Source organism: Lontra canadensis, unplaced genomic scaffold (genome assembly GCF_010015895.1).
Source record: "Lontra canadensis isolate GAN:19392208 unplaced genomic scaffold, GSC_riverotter_1.0 scaffold88, whole genome shotgun sequence".
In the NCBI taxonomy this organism is placed as follows: Eukaryota; Metazoa; Chordata; class Mammalia; order Carnivora; family Mustelidae; genus Lontra; species Lontra canadensis.
In genome coordinates this window covers 4,265,512-4,289,292 of record NW_022631082.1, presented here as the reverse complement: position 1 = coordinate 4,289,292, position 23,781 = coordinate 4,265,512, and the positions used below count along the sequence as shown (strand labels likewise).

Here is a 23,781-nt window from a genome sequence, read left to right as displayed (position 1 = left end):
ATACCCATTAATTTATTCCCAAGATTTTTGGAGCTCAGACTATTATACATTTTGGGAGTTTTCTGCAACATGCAGGTTTTAGACAGTTAACCCCTACACCACAGTCAGATGATTAGTCTTATCCTGTGACCCAGCCATCTTTGGTTCAATCCCCCAGAAGCAGACTTGAGTTAAGGGTATGGGGCAAATGGTTTGTCTCAGGTGGGGGATGGTCCCAGGAAGCACTGGAGAAGACAAGGAAAGGAAGTCAATGCAAATTGTGTTTATGGGCAACAGCGTCAGTCCCACTGGGAAGCTCTGGGAGACAGCATAGAACATGTCAGTGTTGGGCACCTGGGTGGCTCAGTTGGTTAAGCATCTGCTTTTGGCTCAGGTCATAATCTCAGGGTACTGGGATGGAGGCTTGCATTGAGCTCTCTGCTCAGTGGGGAGTCTGCTTCTCCCTCTCCCTCTGTGCTCTGTCTCAAATAAATAAAATCTTTTAGTGTTGTTCTATCTGAGGAGTAAAGTAGATGGCACTTTTTTTTTTTTAATCCAACTCTCTTCTATTGTTGGCTGTAGGACGCTTGATCCTAGGGTAATAACCCTCAACACTTCCAGCCTACCCCCTTCCCCAAGCTCTTAGGTGTGGGGTCACAGAGGCCACATCAGGACCCCACTAGGGTCACGATATGGGATATAAGTAGGGCATAGATAGGGTTGGCTACATCAGTTCACCAAGAAATGAGTCACTGGGTTTCAGGTGGTGACCAATATCTAGATGGCTAACAGTCCTCATTGACTCCTTTCTACACAGAGCAGGGTTTCTCAGCCTCAGCCCTATCAGGCAAATAATTTCTTGTGGACTGTCCTGTGTACTATAGGATGCTTAGCAGTATCTTGGCCTCTACCCACCAGATGCCAATAGCACCTCACATATACACACACACAGTTGCAATGAACAAAAATGTCTCCCAACATTTCCAGGTATCTCCTGGGAGCAAAATCACCCCAGGTTGAGAACCTGAACTAGGAAATTTTTGTTTGAACTTCTCTCCAGATGAATATTTTCTCCTTACATCATTCTCTTTTTATCCTGGCCCCCACAAAATCCTGAGATTCAGTTAGGGAGTGATATATTACAGTGCTGGAGAGGATTGGTTTAGCAAGACAGAATGATGTTCAGATTTCCACACAAGCAGTCAGTAGTGTGTGCCCTTGGCAGATAAAGATCTCTGAGCATCTGTCTTTCTCTTCTATGAAACCACAAGAATAATATAATGTACATTCAATGTTCTGGTGATGATCAAAGAGATAAATCATGCTAGGTGCTTGTAGATGTCCCTCCTCCCCCTCCTCTCTCTTCCACTCCTCATTGCCAGATACATATAAAGCATTTCAGTATGTCCACTCTTGGAAATGTGAGAGTTCAGGATAGTCTTAGCAAAAGAGGGAATCACTCCCCCATCAGAGTCTAAATCCTCTTTATTTTATCCCTGGATCAAGTGCCAGTGGGCTTTGGGGTCTTTATAGAGAATCCTCCTGGTGGTTCTCCCTCCTTTCTGGGGACCATTTTTTAAAATATATTTTAAAGGGTAATGTGTTTTATTTACCATTACTTGAACCTCCAGTCAGTAGTTGCTTCTCAGCCAATGTAAGTTTACTCATTTTCAGAGTCTGAATTCCAGGCACCTTGGCCAGCTTTAATACTGGTCTAGCATGGTTCCTGGCAAATATGACTCAGCAAACACTTATTTTGTAGTGGAAATACAAAAAGGGAGTCATAGTAGTAGTAGTAGAAACAGTAGTAATAACTCCAGTGACAGTAGGTAAAAGTAGCAGTAGTAACAATGGTCCTGGGTGGGAAGAGCAGTAACAGAAGTAATGGTAGGTATTAGCAGTGACAGTAGTAATGGCAGTAACAGCAGGTAATAGAAGTAGCGGTGGTAGTATATTGCAAGCCAGCAGGCATTGGGTTTGGTGCATTATTATCAGCATTCTGAGATAGCCACTGTGCTTATACCTATTTCACAGATGAGAATATGGAAATCTAGCAATGTTTGGTAACACATCCAGTTAGCATAGGAGCCAGAAGCTAAGTGCAGGTCTACCTTCTTCTTCAGAGCCCAAGCTCTTAAGCACAATGACACATGATCTCTCTTAAGCCCGCAGAGACCTGTCTCTGTATACATCCATCCATGTAACCATTCATTCACATAATCACTCAACAAATATTTGTGACCACCTACTATATGCCAAGCAGTCTTCTGGCTAGTAATAGCTGTTACCAAGCAGACTGTGAGGCATGCTATGGTGCAGATTCAGACAGTAGGGTAAGGAAATATTGAGAAGGGAGAGATGAATTCTGACATGGATTTGTGAAAGTTTTGAGTTAGGGTTTCTAGAAGGGCGGAATGTAAGGAATCTGATGAAAGATGGACAAGGCAGACAGAGAAAACAGCCTGAACAAAGGCTTAGGGGCTGTAGAGTACAGACAATGTTTGGGAATAAGGAGTGGTTAAGAATTCACAGAGTTACTGCACAAGAGGAGAAGGGAAAGGTGCGAGAAGGTCAATGACAATTCCTCTCCCCATCTCAGAAGCATTACATGCATATCTCAGGCAGAGACATTTCTCTCCCTTTCCTCATTTGGAGAAAAAAATAAGCCCTTGCCAGTCTGATAAGTGGCAATCATTTTGTCCAAACTGTGTGTCCATCCCCCAATTCACAGGACCACCAACAGAGTGGACAGAAATCGCAGAAATCACAGCTCTGAAGACCACCTCTACAGCAACTTTGACCACTACAGTCTCTACTCCCACTTCCGGAATGCTGACTCTCCTCAGGACATCAGGTAAAATGGCCAGCACAAGCACAAGAGGAACGATCTTTACAACCCCAGATGTTTCCCCTGATGTTCTAGAGATGACAGCCTCACTGGCCACCAGACCTGGAGCAGATACCAACACAGAGCTTCCCAGGACAACCTCATCTGTTTTCAATAGAGGGTCAGAAACCACACCCTCACTGGTCCCTAGTTCTGGGGCAAAGAACAGTCCCGCTGTTCCAACTCTGACTGTCTTCCCTGGTGTACCAGAAATGGTGACCTCGCTGGTAACAAGTCCTGGGGCAGAGACAAGTATGGTCATTTCAACTCTAACTGATTCCCAAGATGAACCAGAGACCTCTGCCTCATGGGTCACCCATCCTGTGGTGCAGAGCAGTTCATCCACTCCAACTCCAAATGTCTTCCCTAGTGAGCCAGGGCTGGTGACCTCACTGGATGCTAGTTTTGCAGCAGAGACCAGCCCAGATGGTCAAACTCTGACTATTTCTCTTGGTAAGCCAGATACAACAGTCTCATTGATTACACACCCTGAGTCACAGACTGGTTCAGCCATTCCAACTCCAACCATCTCCCCTAGTATAATAGGGGTAGAAATCTCACCAGTCACCAATTCTGAGGCAGAATCCAGTACAGCATTTATAACTCTGACTGACGAACTAGAGGCAACAGCCTCACAGGTCACCCATGCTGGAACAGAAGCCATTTCCACTGTTGCAGCTTTGACTGTTTCCCCTGGTGAGCCAAATACAAGAACCTCATGGGCTCATTCCACAGAGAACAGCACACCTGTTTCCAGAATAACTCTGGGTTTTTCTCAAAGTGAACTAGACACCACACTCTCAATGGCCACCACTCCTGGGGCAGAAGCTAGTTCAGCCACTCCAACAATCACTGTCTCACCTGGTGTACCAGATATGGTGACCTCACAAGTCACTAGTTCTGGGACAGATGCCAGTACAACCTCTTTGACTCTGACTGAATCCCTGCATGAATCAGATACAACAGTCTCCTTAGTCACTTATCCTGCAACATCCAGCCCAACAGTTCCCGGGACAACCCCCCATGTTTCCCATAGGGAATCAGACAGCATGCCCTCAACAGCCACCAGCCTTGAGACAGAAGCCAGTTCAGCTGCTCCAACTACACCTATCTCCCTTGGTGTACCAGACATGGTGACTTCACAGGCCACTAGTTCTGGGACAGGTGCCAGTACGGTTCTTTCACCTCTGACTCTTTCTGCTGGTGAACCAGTAAGCACAGTCTCATGGATTAATCATAATGGAGCACAGACCAGTTTTTCCATCTCAACTCCAACTGTCTCCCCTGGTGTATCAGAGGTGGGGACCTCACTGGTCACTAGTTCTGGGGCAGAGACCGGTGCAACTTTTCTAACTCTTACTGATTCCTCGCATGATTCAGAGACAACAGCCTTATGGGTCACCCATTCTGCAAAGACCGGCACATCTGTTTCCAGAATAACTCCGCACGGTGAATCAGACATCTCGTTCTCAACAGCTACCACTCCAGGAGCAGAGATCAGTTCACCTTCAGCTACAACTGTCTCACCCACTGTGCCAGGACTGGTGACTTTATTGGCTACCAGTTCTGAGGCGGAAGCCAATACAACTCTCTCAACTCTGACTGAGTCACTGCATGAACTGGAGACCACAGCCTCATGGGTCACCGATTCTGAGAAAAAAGCCAGTTCAGCTTCTCCACCTCTTTCTGTTTCCCCTGGGGAGCCAGAAACAGCAGTCTCATTGATCACCCATCCTGCAGAGACCAGTCCTACAGTTCCAAGGACAATACCCAGTGTTTCCCATAGTGAATCATATACCACACCCTTAGTGGCCACCAGCCATGGGGCAGAAGTCAGTTCTGTTGTTCCAACTCCAACTGTTTCCCCTGGTATACCAGATATGGTGACCTCACAGGTCACTAGTGCTGAGAAAGAGGCCAGTATGGCTATCTCGACTCTGAATCTTTCTCCTGTGGAGTCAGTGACCACAGCCATGATGGTTACTCATTCTGGGGCACAGACCAGTTCAGCCATTCCAGCTCCAACTGTCCCCTCTACTGTGCCAGAGCTGGTGACCTCAATGGTCACCAGTACTGGGGAAGAAGTCAGTACAAGTTTTACAACTCTGACTGTTTCTCCAGGTCAACTGGAGACCACGGCTTCATGGGTCACCCATTCTGGGACAGAAGCCAGTTCAGCTGTTCCAACTCAGACTGATTTTACACATAAGCCAGATATAACAGTCTCATTGGTCACCCATTCTGCAGAGACCAGCCCAAACACCTCTGTCCCGACAACACCTCTGGTTTTTTCCGAAAGTGAACCAGGTACCACACACTCAATAGCCACCAGTCTTGGGGCAGAAGTCAGTTCAGTTGTTCCAAGTCCAACCATCTCCCCTGGTGTACCAGATATGGGGACCTCCCAGGCCCCTAGTTCTGAGACAGATGCTGATATGACTATTCCAAGTCTGACTCTTTCTCCTAGTGAACCAGCAACCACAGCCTTATTGGTCACCCAATCCAGTACAAAAACAATCACGAATTTTCCTAGTTCAACTGCTTTTCCTCACTTACCAGAGACCATAGCCTCACTATCCATCCGGCCTCAGCTGGAGATTAGTGCAGCTCTTCCAACTCAGACTGTTTCCCCCAGTCCAGCAGAAATAACATCCTTCACCACACCTGTGACCAAGACCAGTGAAGGTGATCTAGGTCCAACTATCTCACTTGGTGTTCCTGCAGAAACAGCCTCACTTTCCACCCATCCTGGCACAGACGTCAGCACAGCTGTTTCAACCTCAACTCTTTCCCCCATTTTACTGGAAACCACAGGCTTACTGGCCCCCAGCCCTCCATCAAATGCCAGCACCAGTATCCCAACTTTGACTCCTGGTGTTCTTGGGCCTGTCAGTACCCCTGCAACCACTGGTGAACCCTCACCACCTGTGACTTCAGTTGGACTCCCTGAATTGTCCAAAACTGTGACTCTGATAGCATCAGAGACCCCAACACCACCGAAAACTGGTCACAGAGAAGGACTGAGTTCAACCACTGTCCTGAAAACCACAACTCTTGAGATCACCAATGTAGCTGCTACAGGTTCAGGCCCCATCATGGCAGAGAACACAACCACCTTCAGTACATCAGCAGGAAGTCCCTTTGTCCCTGAGACCTCACCTGGGACATCCACCATGACCTCTCTGAGTATGACTTCAGAAACAGGTAAGAATGACTTTTTTTTTTACTGTGGTAAAATATTTTATATATATATATATATACACACACACACACACACACACACACACACACACACACACTATAAAATTAGCTATTCTAAATGTACAGTTCAGTGGCATTAATTACATTCACAGTGTTGTATAAATATTATCTTATCTTTCTCCAAAACGTTTTTTCACCCCAGACAGGATCTGTGTACCCATTAGATTTTAGCTTTCCTTCCCCACTCCTCTCAGCCCTTGGTAACTCTAATTCACTTCTATTGTCAGTTTGCCTATTTTAGATATCTCGTATATGTGGAATCACACAGTGTGTGTGTGTGTGTGTCTGTGTGTGTGTGTGGCTTATTTCACTGAGTACAATGTCATTATGTCATAGTGTGTATCAGAAATCAGAACTTCATTTCTGTTTACAGATGAATGATATTCCATTGTAAGGATGGACCACATTTTATCTGTCTGTTCATCTGTTGATGGACACTCAGACTGTTTCCACCTTTTGGCTACTGCAGATAATGCTGCTATGAATGTGGGTGTGCACATATCTGAGCCCATTTCCAGTTCTTTGGGATGCATACCTAGAGAAAGAACTGCTCAGTCATGTGATGTACTAGTTCATTAGGGCAACAGTAATGAACTTCCAAACACTGGGTACCTTGAACAATAGAAATTTAACAGTTCTGGAGGCTGGAGGGGCCCCTGGGAGAATGTGTAGAACAGGAACTCTGGAGTCATCCTCTCTGCGGGGGGAGGGGGCCGAATAAGGGAGCTGGGGTGTTTACCCACCAACTCCCATCAATCATTGCTAGTGGGGGTACTCCCTGGGCCTGTTCATTCCCCCAAGTTGAAGAGAGGCAGATGCTACTGTGTACTGAAATGGTAAGAGTGAAGGAGAAGTGGGAGTAGGGTGACCAACTCATCCTGGTTTTCCCAAGACTGTGTCACTTTTCCACCTGGACGTTGGCATCCCAGGAACTCACGTCATACTGGGAAAAATGGGATGGTTGCTCACCCTATGTGGGAGGGTCTTGAACAGCAGGCCAGTCTAGGCCAAACCCCAGCTCTGTGCTGGAGTTAATATGTGCCCTTGGAGCCTTCCCTTCCACCTCCAGCCCAGGCCTGACTTAGGACTGGGCTCATTTTCTCTTCCCACCACCACAGCTGCAGTTCCTTTCTTGATGCCTTTTACTGTCAACTTCACTGTCACCAACCTGTACTACACAGAGGATATGGAAAACTCAGGCTCTGAGATATTCAATGCCACTGAGAGAAACCTGCAGCACCTGGTGAGAGCCCCCTGCCAATGCTTACCTTGTCCCAAGCCTGCCACACCCCAAAGTCTTGGCCCTTCCAGCTCATCACCCTCTCCTTTGTTCCCAGCTCAGGACTTTGTTCAAAAACAGCAGCATTGGTTCCCTCTATGCTGGCTGCAGGCTGACCTTGCTCAGGTAAGGCATCCTCCAAAGCACCTACAGAAACCCAATTCTCTCTCTTCTTGCTCCCTCACATCCCAGTCAATCACAGCCTTGGGCCTTTGCCAAGACGCAGCATATCAAGGTGAATCCAAAGTGTTTGGGTTTGAACCCTTGCTCTCCCATTTGCTAGGTCTGAGATCTTGGGCAAGTTGCATAACCTCTCTGTTCTTCAATCACTTTATCTACAAAGTAGTGGTAATACTAGTACCTTACTTTTGGGGTTATTAATCATTCATCACAATGCCTGGCCAATTGTGAACACTCAGTGGGATCTCATAGTATTAGCCAGTGTAGTATCTTTGCCAACAATGTCCCCAGAATCCCTGACACTCTCCCTGCCCTAGCTCCTATCTACCCTATTGGGGATAAACTCTGGACACTGCAATTCTGCAGTATATTCCTTGAAAAGAGATAGGGACCTTCCCAGAGGATGTTCCGTAGAACCAAAGGGGAAAACAAACCAAGTGTTGTTTTTTAGGATATATTGCAATTTTAAAAGCCCTAAATAGACCTGAACCCTACAGAAATGGCCTGTTTTCTCCTCTCTGCCTGTTCCCATTTGGTGTCCTCTGAGGTCAGTGGGCTCAGAATTCTTTCCTTACATGTCACAACCTATGACCTCTCCTTGGGATACTGCATCTAGCTAGTGCCGGTCATCCTGCCGGAGAGGTGGGTCCTCTACTCATGGCTTCACGAGAAAAGGTTCCTGGAATGTTGTAGACCAAACCCATCCTAAATGAGCTCCACCCACCACACCTGCCCCCATCTCCCCATGAGACGGGGGAACCAATAAGATAATATTACCCATGTGATAACGACCCCCCCCATTCTAAGTGATGTACGTGTTTTCATCCATTTCTTCTTTACAACAACATGAGTATTATCTCACATTGTAAAAACAGAACACTGGGGCTCAGAGTAGTTTCCTTGGGAAGAGCTGGGATTTGAACCCCGAGGTTCTAGTTTTTTAGTCTCTCCTGTTAACCACAGTACAGTGGTGCTCAAAGTCACTGGGCTCAACATGTTACTTACATCCTTAAAAGGACTCAGAACTCCAATGAGCCTTTGTACTTGAGGGTTATATTTGCTCGTATTTACTGAATTAGAAATTAAAACAAATGTTATAAATATGTACTCATTAATTTATTCAAAGTAATGAATCTATCACATGTTAACACAAATAACATAGTTTTTATGAACAATAGCAATATCCACCCCCCCACAAAAAAGCACAAAAAGAAGAGAGCCACTGTTTACATTTTTTGCAGATCTTTTTAATGTCTGGTTTAGGAAAAGACAGTAGGATATCTACTTCTGCATTTAATATTTATAGTATTTCACTTTGTGGCCTCTGGAGAACATTTCACAGTATACTCCTGAGAGAATAAAAATTACAATAATGTCCCTGGGCCACACTTTGAGAACCGTGCTTTAAATAGCATGGACAATAGCAAGAATTCCCAGGCAAAGGAAAAAGAGGGTCTTTCTTCCTGTAAGGTCCCTGCTTTGGGTCAATCACTGTAGGTTCAGCTTAAATTCAGGAGAACAGTATTTTTGAGGGGCTCCTGGGTGGCTCAGTGGGTTGAGCCTCTGCCTTTGGCCTAGGTCATGATCTCAGGGTCCTGGGATCGAGCCCTGTATTGGGCTCTCTGCTCAGCAGGCTCTCTGCTCCCCCCTCCCCTGCCTGCCTCTCTGCCTATTTGAGATCTCTCTCTCTCTCTCTGTCAAATAAATAAAATCTTTTAAAAAATAAAAAAATTAAGTATTTTTGAACCACATTGTCCCTTCTCACCTCTTAATTCATTTTCTGTTTTTCTCTAAACTTGGTTGCCTACTCCAAAGGTGCTCTTAAGGGGCTGACCTCAGCCTTGGGATCCACCAACTTGAAACAAAGTCTTCCCTTCAGGCTCCATGATGGTTCTTGCCCAATGTCACAAGTGCCTCACTCACCTCCTCCAAAGTCTTCTGTCCTTTGCTGTTCCCTTCCACATGCCGGGAATCCTGGGGCTCAGGATTCTCATTTTCTCCCTGGGAGCTACACACCCCCAATCTTATGGCCCAAGCAGGACTCAACTCCTGGAGAGGACGCTATCTGTACTTACATTCTTGTGTGCACAGGGACTGTACTAGGTGCTGGTACTTGAAACAATGAGCATGAACCAATTAATAAAAAGTTTGGGAAATGAAAGAAGAAACTTAGGTGCAGAGTAGCCCTGGAGAACACTTAAGGTTGGGAGGTCTGGATCCCCAAATAAAATAGAAAAAGATATGTTTGAGACAGCAGATGAAACCCCAAGAAGACCGCTAACGTAAAAACCAAGGGGTACATTCGTCAAGAGTGACCGGACCTCAAGTGTCTCGGAACATCCCTATTCCCGTGTCCTTCCTTTCCCAGGGCTGAAAAGGATGGAACAAGCACCAGAATGGATGCGGTCTGCACCTACCACCCAGATCCCACAGGCTTTAGGCTGGACAGAGAGCGGCTGTACTGGGAGCTAAGTCAGCAGACCCATGGTGTCGCTTGGCTGGGCCCTTACACCCTGGACAGGGACAGTCTCTGTGTCAATGGTGAGTACCTCCATTGCTATTGGAGTCTCCTCCTGAGCCCCAGATGGGATCTCCTTGAAGTGAAATTTCTCAGGACCTGTGTTCATAGTTTTGGGCCAACCTAGAATTTTCATAGGGAAATTCTCTTCCATCAGAACACTGACAAAGCAGCCTGTCTTCCTTCCTTCCTTCCTTCCTTCCTTCCTTCCTTCCTTCCTTCCTTCCTTCCTTCCTTCCTTCCTTCCTTCCCTCATTCTTCTCCTTCCTCATCCTCTTCCCCTTCCCCTTCTTCTTCTTCCCCTTCTTCTTCCTCTCCTTCCTCCCCTCCTCCTCCTTCTTCTTCCTCTTCCTCTTTCTTTTCCTCTCCTTCCCCTTCCCTTCTCCTCCTCCTCCCCTTTCCTTTTCTTTTTCTTTCTTCCTTTCTAATAAAACTAATATTTATTCTGTACCCTGTCATTTTAAATATTAGAAACTTTGAGAATGAAAAGGTTTGGGGGGTGGAAATTCTTAGGAACCTTCTTCTTTCACATGATTTACAATACAGAGCATACCTTTTTCTATGCCAGGGTGAATTGTCATATTACTTTCTAAGTTTCGATCTGATTCTAGCATTTTACCCTGTGTGCTTTCAGTATGGTAATATATCTCTGAAAATTTCATTAATGTGAAGTTTTATTTGCTGATGTCACTTCCTTTGCCTATCCTCACCTTTTCTGTTACAACCCTTCTCATGAATGCTGATAAATTTGTCTTCACTACATTCCATGGTCAGTTAATTTGTCTCTAAGTCCTACTAGTATTTTTTTTAATTGTTTATTTTTTTAAATTTCTTTTCAGTGTACCAGAATTCATTGTTTATGCACCACACCCAGTGCTCCATGCAATATGTGTCCTCCATAATACCCACCACCAGGCTCACCCAATTTCCCACCCCCCCACCCTTCAAAACCCTCAGATTGTTTTTCAGAGTCCATAGTCTCTTATGGTTCATCTTCCCCTCCAATTTCCTCCAACTCCCTACTAGTATTAATTTTTATCTTATTTAAGTTTTTTTTTTAAATCCAGTTAGTTAACAGACAGTGTTTTATTAGTTTCAGGTGTACAGGATAGTGATTCAACACTTTCATACAACACCTAGTGCTCACAGGACAACTTCCAAGGTCTGAAAATAGAGGCTCCCTGCATAGTCTTCTTCATTGCAGTGACCTTTCACAGAAACCTAACTAGAGCATGAAGCCATCAGGGAAGGAAGAGAGTAAAGCAAGCCTACAGTGGCTGTTGGAGTTTCACTCCTCCCCAATAGGCTATGAGTTCCCAAGGTGGTGACTGATTTGCTTCTGTCTCTCTGTTATGATAGCCTGTGGCCCTTCACTCATCCTCCAGAGGCCAGCCAGACTGTATCCCACCTAAGAATCAAACAACAGATCTGTTAGCAATGTTTTTAGCAATAAATCCCTCAACAATGCTCTTAGCAACAAACCCACAGTAACACCTATACTAAAGGCTAATATTTGTTGAGGGATGCCTGTGATCCCGAACGTTGTGTATATTTTGTTATGCAAATCCTGTCCAACACTCTGTGATGTATTATGTATATTTTGTGTATTTTACAGAGGAGCAAGCAAGGCTTAAGCAGGGAAATCTATTTTCCCAAGATCAGATAGTTAATAGGAGTGTTAGCAACAGAACTCAAACCCTAATTTGGCTCTAAGGCCCCCAAGAGACCCCTTCACTACTAGGCTACACTGCAGATGAACCCAGCTAGAACAAGCCTCCAATCTCAGGATGGAAAGGCATATCAAGGAGCCCCTAATACAACAATTTAAACTAATGCTCAATTAAATATGTCTCCACTGTAGTGCCTTTGACATTGTCTTTCTATCTGGATTAAAACCTGTATTATATTTCAATAGTCCTCGAGAATAACTTAGAGCTGTAGCTGACAGTGTGGGTTTGGGTGATTTATAGGTCTTTCTTTAAGCCTTGGTCCTGTTTTTTTGCTCATCCTGTGGCCCTGGGCAAGCCACACAACCTCTCTAGGCTTCAATTGTCTATTTTTAGAATGGAATTTTTAAAAAACATCATTTAAGATTATTGTAAAGGTCAAATGAGATAAAAACTGGAATTATCTAAGTAAACCACAGGACTCTTTCTACCAGGTTCAGTCTCAAAGAACAGTTTCATTTGAAGAAACACTGTCATACCACCAAATATAAAATAGGTCTAAGTTTTACTTGCATTCCTAACAGAGCATCAGAGAGGAGCTAGTCCATGATCCAGAGCCATACTTATTCAAACCCTCTTTTCCCCAATTCCCTTTCCCTCTACAACTTTATACTCTCTGGTTGACTCCTACCTCTGCCTGTCTGCCTCACTCTCTCACACTCATGATCTCAGTTCAACATTACAGAAGTCCAGGAACTACGTCAAAGATCATGCTGTCTCTGAAGAGTGGGGTAGTAGGAAAAACTCAGAGACCAAGGAAAAAGTTATATTTAATTGGCAGAGAAAACACAAATAAGGCTGGAAACACTCTCATAAAGTTTTTGTTGCTATACTCATTTGGTGAGGTTGATATTGTCCCAGGCCCCTAGTGAACCCCTATAAGATGAGGGGTATTTTCATCATCGTCTTTGCAGTTGATGATCTTGAGGACAACACGGATGTGAGCACTGAAGTATGAGATAGTTAACTCATAATGAGTTGATGAGTCCCAGAGAAAGCACTCGAGAAGATTTGTGTTGTGTGTTTCAAGTCATACCCCTCACACTTTTCTTAGCCCCCTCCCATCAGCTTACTCGTCCTCTCTGGCTCTCTCCACAGGTTATAACCCTCAGTACTGGATCCCCACCACCAGCCGTAAGTCATGAGGGCCCAGATGTCCGTGAACCCCTAGGACACTTCCTCCCTACAACGGATCCCAGGGACTGGGGCGGAAGTACCCACCATCCCCCAGGTTCTCAGCCCCAGAGCAGCTCCAGACCACCCACTAGAGATGCCAGCTCCTGTCAACAGCACTGTCCTCTCATCATCTCACTCCTTCATGATTGGGCCCAATAATGTATATTCATGCTGTATTCTTTCATTCCCTCAGCTCCGATGACTTCTACATTCTCTCTAGGACTTCCTACTTCTCTACCTCCCACTCCCAGTTCTACAGGTAGGAGTCTAACCTCTGAGTCCCAGGAAGCTTCAACTCCTGTTCTGGTTAGGGAATGCCTGTGTCATCTGGACCCTTCTGCCCATGCAGCCCCAGCCTGTCCCACTGTCTCCCTTGCTCCCTCATCTCTGGCCGCACCAGCCTCATTTCTGTTCTTCCAGGGACCAAGCATCCTTCCATCCCCAGGGCCTTTGCTCTCATTGTAATGGCAACTCAGCTCTGTTCCTGATTTCTCTTTGTCCTTCAGATTCAGGTCAGCCAGACTTTTGCTCAAACCTCTTCCTATAGAGTAGCATTTCCCCACATAGATGGGGAAATTCCACACATAGATGGGATCTAATCTCTATTCTATCTCTATGATCACTTCCTTCATGGAAATAACTACTGTTTGGATTTCTTGACTGCTCAAGGGTTTGTGGCCCAAGGTCTGAGCACAAAAGTCTTGGCCCCCCTTCTTCCCACCAAAATGTCGATGACAGGTCAGCCTTTGGACACTCTGAGATGAGCAGATTGAGGTTTCCTTTTGAGCTGACATGACACAGCTAACATGGAGTTCTCCTCCCTTGGCTAGCTGAGGAGGGAAGGTATCCCAGATAGGATATCTCAGGCTTCACCTACTAGATACTATGGACAGAGAGACAGCACTAGTCTCCTCCTTCTAATGTACAGGTCAGGGCTAAGACTGTGATGGGTCTCCCCTCTCTCTCCCTCCAGCTGCAGGTGTGGGTCCTGACCTGGTGCCATTCACCCTCAACTTCACCATCACCAACCTACTCTGCACCCCAGATATGAGGCGCCCAGGCTCCATTAAGTTCAACTCCACTGAGAGGGCCCTGAATCGCCTGGTAAGAGCCCGACAGTGCCTTCCCCGGCCTGCCTTGTCCTTACCCTGCCCCCCCGCCCAGTCATCTCAGGCCCTCCTGCTCACCTCTCTCTTCTTCCTCCCCAGCTTGGTCCCTTGTTCAAGAACACCAGTATCGGCCCACTGTACTCTGGTTGCAGACTGACCTTGCTCAGGTGAGACTTCCCTCCCTTACAACATGAAGGCTTGCACTGTCACAGACAAGTTCACCTCAAGGAAAAGACCTGAACATAGCAACTAGAAGAATCATAAATGACTGGGGCCTTCCAGGAATTCAGATGGGTGGCATGCCCTCTGCCTGAGTGTATCAGAGAGGGCTTCCTAAAAGAGGTGGCTGTCAAATAAAGGTCTTAAATTACTTGGAGAAGCAGAGCCATGGAACATTCATACTCATTGGCCAGAAAGGGCAGCCCTGACTCATTGGGCAGACATGAAATGAGTTACCTGAGGCCATGCCCTATGACAGGTGCTAAGGGCACCAATGTCGCAGGCCCTCCTTCAAGGTACCCACAGTATAGGGAGGACAGCAGCCATATGGACTTAAAACCATAATAGGAACAGGATTAGTACAATGATAAAGCACTATGTGGAGGTCATAGGAACTTGCAGGATGGACTTTTAGCTCATTGTGAGGGAGCTGAGTGGAGACAGTCTTAAGAAGGTAATGCCTGAGCTGAATGAGCATTTGCCAGAAGAAACTTTGGCAAAGGTATTTCAAGGGGTGGCATCTCTCTCAGATCTGTGGTCAACCATGGAGTTGTGAGCAGAGCTTTGATGTGATGTCATTTATTTTAAGTAGTGCATTGGTAGGTACAGGGATGAGAAAATTTGATGTGAGGATGGGACAAGAGGTGGGGAAACCAGTGAGATGTTGAGCTGGACCTGGATGTTGCTTGGATGCGGGGTGGGGGGGTGACCAAAGAAAGGGGAAGGTCCAGGATGCTTCCACATGTTTGGCTCCACATGTTTGGCTCATCCTAGATGAAAAGGTCCCAGAAAAGAATACATATGAGGAACCAGACAAGATCCAGTTAAAAAAAAAAAAATCATCAAACCAAGGCTGGGGCCGGGGGCAGCAAGCTGAAGGTGAGAGATGAATGAAGCACATAAGTCTCCCACATCTCAGGAGGCCTCTATTCCCATGTCCCATCACCCTAGGACTGAGAAGGATGGAGCAGCAACTGGAGTGGATGCCATCTGCACCTACCGTCCTGACCCCACGGGCCCCAGGCTGAACAGAGAAGAATTGTACCAGGAGCTGAGTCAGTTGACCCATAGTGTCACGCAGCTGGGCACCTACATCCTGGACAGAGACAGTCTCTATGTCAATGGTGAGTGTCTGTGCTGCAGCTGGGGTCTCCAGTCCCATGCTTCCTTATATCGGTACACCATATACTGGGCTGATTCTGCTCCCCGGGGGATATTGGCGATGTCTGGAGATATTGATATTGGCATGTCATAATTGGAGTGGTACCCGGGACATCTGGTGGGTAGAGACCAGGGGTGCTGCGAAACATCCCACAATACATAACACAGCCCTCCACCATGAAGAATTAACGAAGCCAAATTGTCCATAATGCTGAGTTTGAGAAATTGCTGGGTACAAATGTATATATAGTTCTGATGCAAACCTAGCCTTTCTTTTTTTTAATATTTCATTTATTTATTTGACAGACAGATCACAAGTAGGCAGAGAGAGAGGAAAGGAAGCAGGCTCCCTGCTGAGCAGAGAGCCCAATGCGGGGCTCGATCCCAAGACCCTGGGATCATGACCTGAGCTGAAGGCAGAGGCTTAACCCACTGAGCCACTCAGGTGCCCCAACAACCTAGCCTTTCCTTGGGGACTCATTTTTTAGTGCTTAACACACCATGAGAAGCTGATTTCCTTTCTCTTTTCACCTCCTGGATGACATCTTTCTTCCTCCTTATTTCCACTGCTTCCCAGAGGAGCCTAACTGGAGTGTGCAGACTCCAAGGAAAGAAGTGGGTGATGCATGGGGAGATGGAGAGGAGAAGGGAGTGGAGGGAAATTGGAGGGGGAGATGAACCATGAGAGACCATGGACTCTGAAAAACAATCTGAGGGTTTTGAAGGGGCAGGGGGTGGGAAGTTGGGTGGGCCTGGTAGTGGGTATTATGGAGGGCAATTTTGCATGGAGCACTGGGTGTGGTGCATAAACAATGAATTCTGGTACACTGAAAAGAAATTTTAAAAATTAAAAAAAAAAGTGGATGATGCAGAACTCTGTGGCTAAGGTTTCTAAATGGGCAGCAGGGGACCATGCCGGCCCTCACCCCATGTCATTCTCTCCATCTTGACAACCAATATTCTGAGTTCCCACAGGCCAGTCAGAGTTATACACACTTCATGAGATAACGTCATACTGAGCACATACTCCATGAGTAATAACCATGTACGCAACATCATTGGCCACAATGCTCCTAAGAGCAATGCTAACAGTGAGAATAGTAACTATAATTGTGGCCAATTCTTTTTTTTTTTTTAAGATTTATTTATTTATTTATTTGACACAGAGAGAGAGAGAACACAAGCAGGAGAGCAGCAGGCAGAGTGAGAAGGAAAAGCAGGGATCCAGAAGTGGGGCTCGATTCCAGGACCCTGAGATCATGACCTGAGCTGAAAGCAGAGGCTTAACCCATTGAGCCACCCACATGCCCCAGTTGTGGCTAATTCTTACCAGAACATTCTTATGTGCCATGAATTGTGATAAAATCTTCATTTGTATTATCTCCTATTAATCTTACCCAAAACCCTGTGAGTTTTTATAGCCATTTTTGCTGAGAGAGCCATCTTGCATTCAGACAGGAAGTCATTTGCCTTAGATAATTTAGCCATCATGCATGACAGAGTCAAGATTCAAACAGCCCCAGGATTGATTCTATACCCCAAGTTCCTAGCCACAAGGCAACACTGCAGACCATGCAGATAGAGAAAGCCTCCAAACTCAGGACAGTAAAGGACATGAATGACCTCTAGCCTAACAATCTAACCTAATGCTTGATTAGCTATTTCTCCTCTGTATCAACTTGGAGATTTCCTTAAAGCAATGGTTAACAGTGTGAGGATTGGTGAGTGACAGATCTCTGTTTTATGTGATGCTGGACATGCTTTGCAACCTCTCAAGGCTTTAATATCACATTTTCAGAATGGAACAAATACACATATCATGCAGGATTGTCCTGGTGGCCAAACGAGAGAGTTCAGGAATAATCCAAGTAAATCACAGGGTCCCTCTGGGTCCAGTCTTTACTCCCACCACTCACAGAGCATCAAAGAAGATGACCATGACTCAGAGAAACACTCATGAAAAATTCTCTTTTCCCCAATTCTTTTCAGACTCCAATTTTTATACCATCCATCTGACCTCCAATTCTCTTCTCATGTTCATTCTCCTAGTCCATTTCCAAAGTTCCTCTAATATTGCAAATCACACATACATTCCCCCTCCTCCATCTTGTTCCCCTCCACAGACCACCCTCTCAACCTGCCACAACTTTATCACTTCTACATCACACACACAAAAGAAAACCCAGAAACTAAGCTGAAGACAAAGTCATATTATTATAAAATTTTGTGAAAGGCGGGAAGCTGAGAGAGCAAGGATTAAGTTATTTTTGTGGATTGAGAGGACATGGATAAGACTTGGACATGAACACGCTTGTTTGTAAATTTGCCCCATTTCCTTGTTGTGTGTTGTTTAGTGTTATTTCTGGTGCATAGTACATTGCCAATAAATAGGGACAGCTCTACTATTGTATTTTTCTTTTGGCAATAATAACAGTGATGATGTTCATCATTATTTGCAAAGGACAAAGCACATAAGGGCATGGAATAAAATGTAGCCATTATTGTTCATTTATAAATCTCAGCAAGTTTGTTAATGAATTTTGTCTTTAGGTCTACCTTCTACACCCTTCTTAACTCTTATCCATTATAACAGCCCTTTACGCCTTTCTGCAGGTTATAACCATCGGTACTGGACCCCTACCACCAGCAGTGAGTATTCAAGACTGTGAAATTTCAGTGCCCAGTGGACCCTTATTCCCCAAAGCACATTATTCTGGAAAGAAGCTGCCAATGCTCCCTCCCTAAGTGTCCACCCACAGACTCAGAGGAGCCCCCAACCCACCCAGGGTTTTGCTCTGAGTCCAAACAGAAGCCCAAATTCTAATGAACAGCTTCTGTCCACATTCCTTCAGGATGAGACTTAATAATTTTTCCCATGTTCTTTTTTCTCAGCTCCAGTGACTTCCACATTCTCTCCTGAATCTTCCACAACTCTGTCCCCCATCCTCAGCTCTACAGGTAGGAGTCTGCTCTCTGGGACCTGTGAAACTTCAATTCTACATGGTCTGGTTGCCCTCAGCCACCTGGCCTCAGCCTGTTCTACTCACTGTCTCTCTCAATCTCGAAGCTTTGGCCACATCAGACACTTGTCTGTTCTTCTAGTGTCCTAAACTCTGTGTGGACTTTCTACTAGCCCTTCCTGGGGATCACTCTCAGGATTGTGGTGAGGGTAAACTGAGATAAAGTGCCTGGTACAAAGGCTAGCACACAATTAGTGTTCTTCAGATGAAATTTGTAAAGGGTATAGTCACTCAGACCTGTGGCCTTTTGATTCTTCATACCCTAACCCCAGGATGACCATATAGTTGGTTTTTTGTTTGTTTCATTGGTTTGGGGGACACTTTTGACAAAGAAAGGAAAGGTTGAAATTAATATTTATATGAGAGCCACATGACTATCCAGGGGACACCAGGAGATGTGATCAGTCCACCTATACTTCAGTCTCCAAAGATGGCTTAATGAAACTAAGGCAGAAGTCACTCACACAGGGAACAGGCTTGACCACTCCGGCAGCCGCACATTCTCTCATGGCAAAATCAGAAGAGATGGAGAGGAGAAGGGAGTTGAGGGAAATCGGAGGGGGAGATGAACCATGAGAGACTGTGGACTCTGAGAAACAGTCTGAGGGTTTTAAGGGGCGGGGGGTGGGAGGTTGGGTGAGCCTGGTGGTGGGTATTATGGAGGGCACATATTGCATGGAGCACTGGGTGTGGAGCATAAACAATGAATTCTGGAACACTGAAAATTTTAAAAAAATAAAAGTTTAAAAAAAAAAGAAGACTGTGCAAGATCTCCACCCCCAGGGGGCAGCAGAGTGACTTTGCTCCTTTCCTCCCCACCCCCCACCCAAAATGTCTACCAAAGGTTTGCCTTTAGAAACATCAGGTGGAAAGCATCTATCCCGTAGAGAGGCCCCTTCCCATCTGTAAGTCTGGCTGGATATAAAGCTGACACAGACGGGGTGATAACCCTGGATCTGCCGCTTACAGCCATCCCAGCTAGAGGTCATAGTGAACCCTCTCTCTCCCTTTCTGGCTGCAGGTGTGAGCCTGTCTCTGGTGCCCTTCACCCTCAACTTCACCATCACCAGCCTGCGCTACACAGAGGACATGGGATCCCCAGGATCTCAGCTATTCAATTCCACAGAGAGGACCTTGAATCGTCTGGTGAAAGTCCCACCAATGCCTACCCTCCAGTGCCCACTTTTGTCCTGCCCAGCCCCTTGGCCTGTCTACTGACTCGCACATCTTTCATCCCCAGCTCAAACCCTTGTTCCAGAACAGCAGTATTGGGCCTCTCTATTATGGCTGCAGGTTGACCTTGCTCAGGTGAGAACTCCAGGGTCCACATGCAGGCAGTGTGCAGGGGGTTGGGGGGCACCATGAGCTGGGCCACCATCCCAGGGACAGCTTGACCCGTCTGTGTCACATTGTGTTTCTAACCAGAAAATGCAGGATCCTCTCAGACTCTCCTTCCCAGGTGACAAGGTTGAACTTTTCAGAAAGATCATCCTTCTGGGACCCATCAAGAAAACAACTAGTCAGTCATGCTGGCTTTACCACAAGAGAGCCCTAGTTTTCAGCCAGGAGTGATTTCCCTCCCAGGGCAACGATGTCTGGAGACATTATCTGTTGTCACACCTCAAGGGTGGAAGTTGCTACTGACATCTACCGAGTGGGGTCAGGGATGCTGCTTAAGATTCTACAAGGCAGAGGACAGTCTCCCAGGGCCAAGATTGATCTGACCCAAAATATGTACAATGCCAAGGTTGAGAAACCTTGCTCTAGGGGATGCATGATTCTCTCTCCTGCTTATGTCACATTTTAGCTAACGATTGACTTGCCCTGAATACCTAGCCAGCCCTCCCTTGTACTGTCCCCTGGCAATGACCAAGTCCTGCTTTCTGACCTCTCAGAGGTAGACTTGGGATCACTGAGTAGTATGTACAGTGGTTATATAGTTTTAGCTAGAGTCTGACAAGCCTAGCTCCCCTACTTCAAGGCTGTGTGACCTCTCCAAGTTACTTAACATCTCTGTGCCTAGCCTCCTCACCTATCAGTTGGAGTGTCTCAGTTTGCTTCTTTGCACAACAAATTTAGTCGGTGATTCTTCTGGATAGTGATTTGTTCTGGATTCTACTGGGAGATTCTCCTGCCTAAGCTGGCTCACCTGATCTCAAACAAGGCTCATTCCTGCACCTGCTGTCAGCTGCTGGCTGGGATACCTTGATTCTTCCCCATGTTGTCTCATCCTCCAGCAGGCTAGCTTGGGCTCATTCACATGCTCAGAGTTCCCAGAACAGCAAGAAATGACAAGCCCTTTTGTGTACATGCTTTCTAAGCCTCTGCTTGCATCAGTTTTGTGAATGTCCATTGGCCAGTGCCAGTCTTGTGGCCAAGTCCAGATTCAAGAGATGGAGAAACAGACTCCACTTCTGATTGAAGAATTTGTGGCCAGTTGTGTGAGCGTAATGAGGATCAAAATGGAAGGTGCTTAGCAAAGGAACTAACATACAGAGAACATGTAGTGAATTATTCATGACCTTTCCTAGACCAAAGTGCTGAGAATACCCCCCACGTGTACACTCGGGTCACCTTAGCTCTTGTGTGAGATCTCCTAGTCACTGGCCTTTTGTCTGAGGATGGAATGCCCTCAGCTCCAAAGATGCCACTATTCTCCACCATGATGCTGTGCCTTCCCTTTCCACTGGTCTTGAGATCTCTCTGGCTCTGGGATGCCGCTTAGGCTCATGCCCATCTCCACCCTAAGCTGGCTGCTTGGCCTCACTGTCTCTTTCAAAAGGCTCAGTCTCTCTCACTGCAAAGTCCATTCACACCAAAATTTTGGACCTATTAATGCCTAATAAAAATAGCTATCTTTTCTTGAGCACTCACTAGTGCTATGAGGTCTGTCCTGCTCATTTGATAGATGAAAAAAATGAGACCCAGAGAGGATGAGAGACTTACTCAGAGTCACCCAGCAACTGAACAGCAGAGCTGGGATTTAAGCAACTTGACATTGCTTTTTTTTTTTTTTCTTCACCTTGTCTGAGTCTCCTCCATCATGCACCTTTTAGTGGATATGTTGACTTTTTGTGATTTTCATCTCAGATCTCAGCACAAACATCAGCATTTGGAGATGCTGCATCCTCTGTGCTCTGGGACCTTGGTCGTCCTATTCATTTCCAATCCCCCTCCAGTACCAAGGCCATTCCAGGTTGCCCACCAGTCCTCCAGCTTTCACTTTCCCCTCTCTCAGGGAGGCTTTTCAGGCCCTTGTCTGGAATCCCCACCTTCTCTTTCCCATGTCATTCCCCGCCCAGGCCTGAGAAAAAGGGAACAGCTACCGGAGTTGATGCTGTTTGTACTTACCATCCTGACCCTGCGGGCCCTAAGCTAGACAGAGAGAAGCTGTACTGGGAGCTGAGCCAGCAGACCCATGGTGTCAGCCAGCTGGGCTCCTTTACCCTGGACAAGAACAACCTCTATGTCAATGGTGAGCAAACTTTTTGTAACCATAGGTTGAAGCAGAGAATCTGCCCCCAGGAAGGGATGTGGACTCTCCACTTGGCCACAGGGCTGTCGTATGTATCATTTCCCACCTGAGCAATGTCCCCTGATGGGTCAAGGACCTCCATAGGCCCTCCAGTTTGCAAACCCCCTCCTTCCCTTTGTATCCCGGCATTTCAGGGCTGTGATTTATATACTTGTCTGGGCCACAAAGTCTTTATCTAGACTGATGAAAGAGGATATCCCTTTGGCTGAAGTCAATGACAATTCAAGCATCTGGCCATCTTTCTTCCTGTCAATATCTCAAAATCCCTTCGGGACCCTGAAAAGCACAGTTGGCAAATCCATTTCTAGAAGCACTGGTATATTTATCTTCCCAAATAAATTGTAAGCTCATGAAGACAGGGGACTGGATCTTTGATTTCTCAGCCTTTTAGGAAGAAGATAAGAGTTACCCCTGAATCACAATTGTTGATCTGTGTAGACTTGAAGTCTTTGTTGGGGGTAGGGGCTGGTGGGATTTGGGCTACATCTTGGACCTCCCTCCCATGCCTGCATTCCAGTTCTGTCTCCTTTTCTCATTTCAGGTTACAACCACTGGACCTCGGCCCCCACACCCAGTGGTGAGTACCCACAGCCCTAATGACCATATGATCTGAGCTCCTGGTGAACAACCACTGATCCCCTACTCCAGGGCCTGGGGCAGAGAAGAAGCCAGGAGACCTGGCAGTCTTACCCAGTTCCTCCTACATTCAGTGGCTATAGATGGGTAAGAAGGACACCCCACTCAGAATCGCCATTCTTACTCCAGACTGTTTATCCTTAGCTGCCGTGACCCCCATGCTCTTTCCAAGGACCTCGGTGGTGCCAACCCACTTCTCCAGCTACACAGGTAGGCAACTTGTCTCTCCAGCTCCTTGTAGGGAAGCTCAAAGCTAGATCTGGAAGTTATAGAGAAAAGCTGCAGTGAGGGAATCTGGAGCTGCCGTGGGCTCCCCTGGTCTGAACTCCTCAAAAGCAGAGACTGTGTCCTCCTCATCTGTCCAACTGTGTTGACCTTGGACAATTGCCTGACCCTCTCAGTGTCTCAGTGTCTTTACTTGCCAAGTGGAATAATCATACTTCACAAGGTCTCTGTGAAGGTTGAATGAAAACGTATGCAAGCACACATCCCTGGAGCTAGCAGGGAATACAGTATGACGGATACTGTCATACTGGGCACATGACAGGGCATGTGACCTGGGCCAGGCAGAGGGGGGAAGGTGCTCTGTCAGGTGAGGTCCCTCCCCTCACCGAGTTCCAGTGTATTGAGAGACTGGAACTGAATATGCAGTTACAATTAATGATAAAAGATAACCATGTTATTCAGCACCTAGACATGCCACACTACGTAGTATTCTTTTTAATTTTTTTATTTTAATTTTTCATTTCATTTTTGTGATAAATATAGATTCATTGGAAACTGCAAAATATAGTACTGAGTTCCCTGTAGGCTTCACCCAATTTCTCCTCAATGGTTAACATCTTACATAACTATAGTATCATATAAAAACCCGGAAATTAAATGTGAAAACCCACAGACCTCAGATTTCAGAAGTTACTGGTTTTACGTGGACACGAGTGGGCGTGCACTTGCGCATGTGCACGTGTCCGCATGCACGTGTGTGGGTCTGCGGCATTTTATTACATAGGCAGATTTTTGTAAGCATCACTGCAGTCAAGGTACAGAGCAGTTCTATCACTGCAAAGATCTTTTACCATCACACCCACCCAGCC

General features: G+C 46.1%; 1 protein-coding gene across 1 annotated transcript in view; it reads left to right on the top strand.

Annotated features, from left to right (window-relative positions):
- The window catches only part of MUC16 (mucin 16, cell surface associated), a 74,705-nt gene that overhangs the window by 501 nt on the left and 50,423 nt on the right, over positions 1-23,781 (top strand). The window contains exons 2-17 of the mRNA XM_032883876.1: positions 2,711-6,070; positions 7,246-7,370; positions 7,465-7,532; positions 9,955-10,127; positions 12,930-12,965; positions 13,201-13,266; positions 13,981-14,111; positions 14,216-14,283; positions 15,287-15,459; positions 18,110-18,145; positions 18,389-18,454; positions 19,538-19,662; positions 19,757-19,824; positions 21,819-21,991; positions 22,593-22,628; positions 22,832-22,897. Coding sequence (XP_032739767.1) covers positions 2,809-6,070; positions 7,246-7,370; positions 7,465-7,532; positions 9,955-10,127; positions 12,930-12,965; positions 13,201-13,266; positions 13,981-14,111; positions 14,216-14,283; positions 15,287-15,459; positions 18,110-18,145; positions 18,389-18,454; positions 19,538-19,662; positions 19,757-19,824; positions 21,819-21,991; positions 22,593-22,628; positions 22,832-22,897 — 4,672 coding nt within the window. The 5' untranslated portion in view covers positions 2,711-2,808. The remainder of the gene's footprint in view (positions 1-2,710; positions 6,071-7,245; positions 7,371-7,464; positions 7,533-9,954; positions 10,128-12,929; positions 12,966-13,200; positions 13,267-13,980; positions 14,112-14,215; positions 14,284-15,286; positions 15,460-18,109; positions 18,146-18,388; positions 18,455-19,537; positions 19,663-19,756; positions 19,825-21,818; positions 21,992-22,592; positions 22,629-22,831; positions 22,898-23,781) is intronic.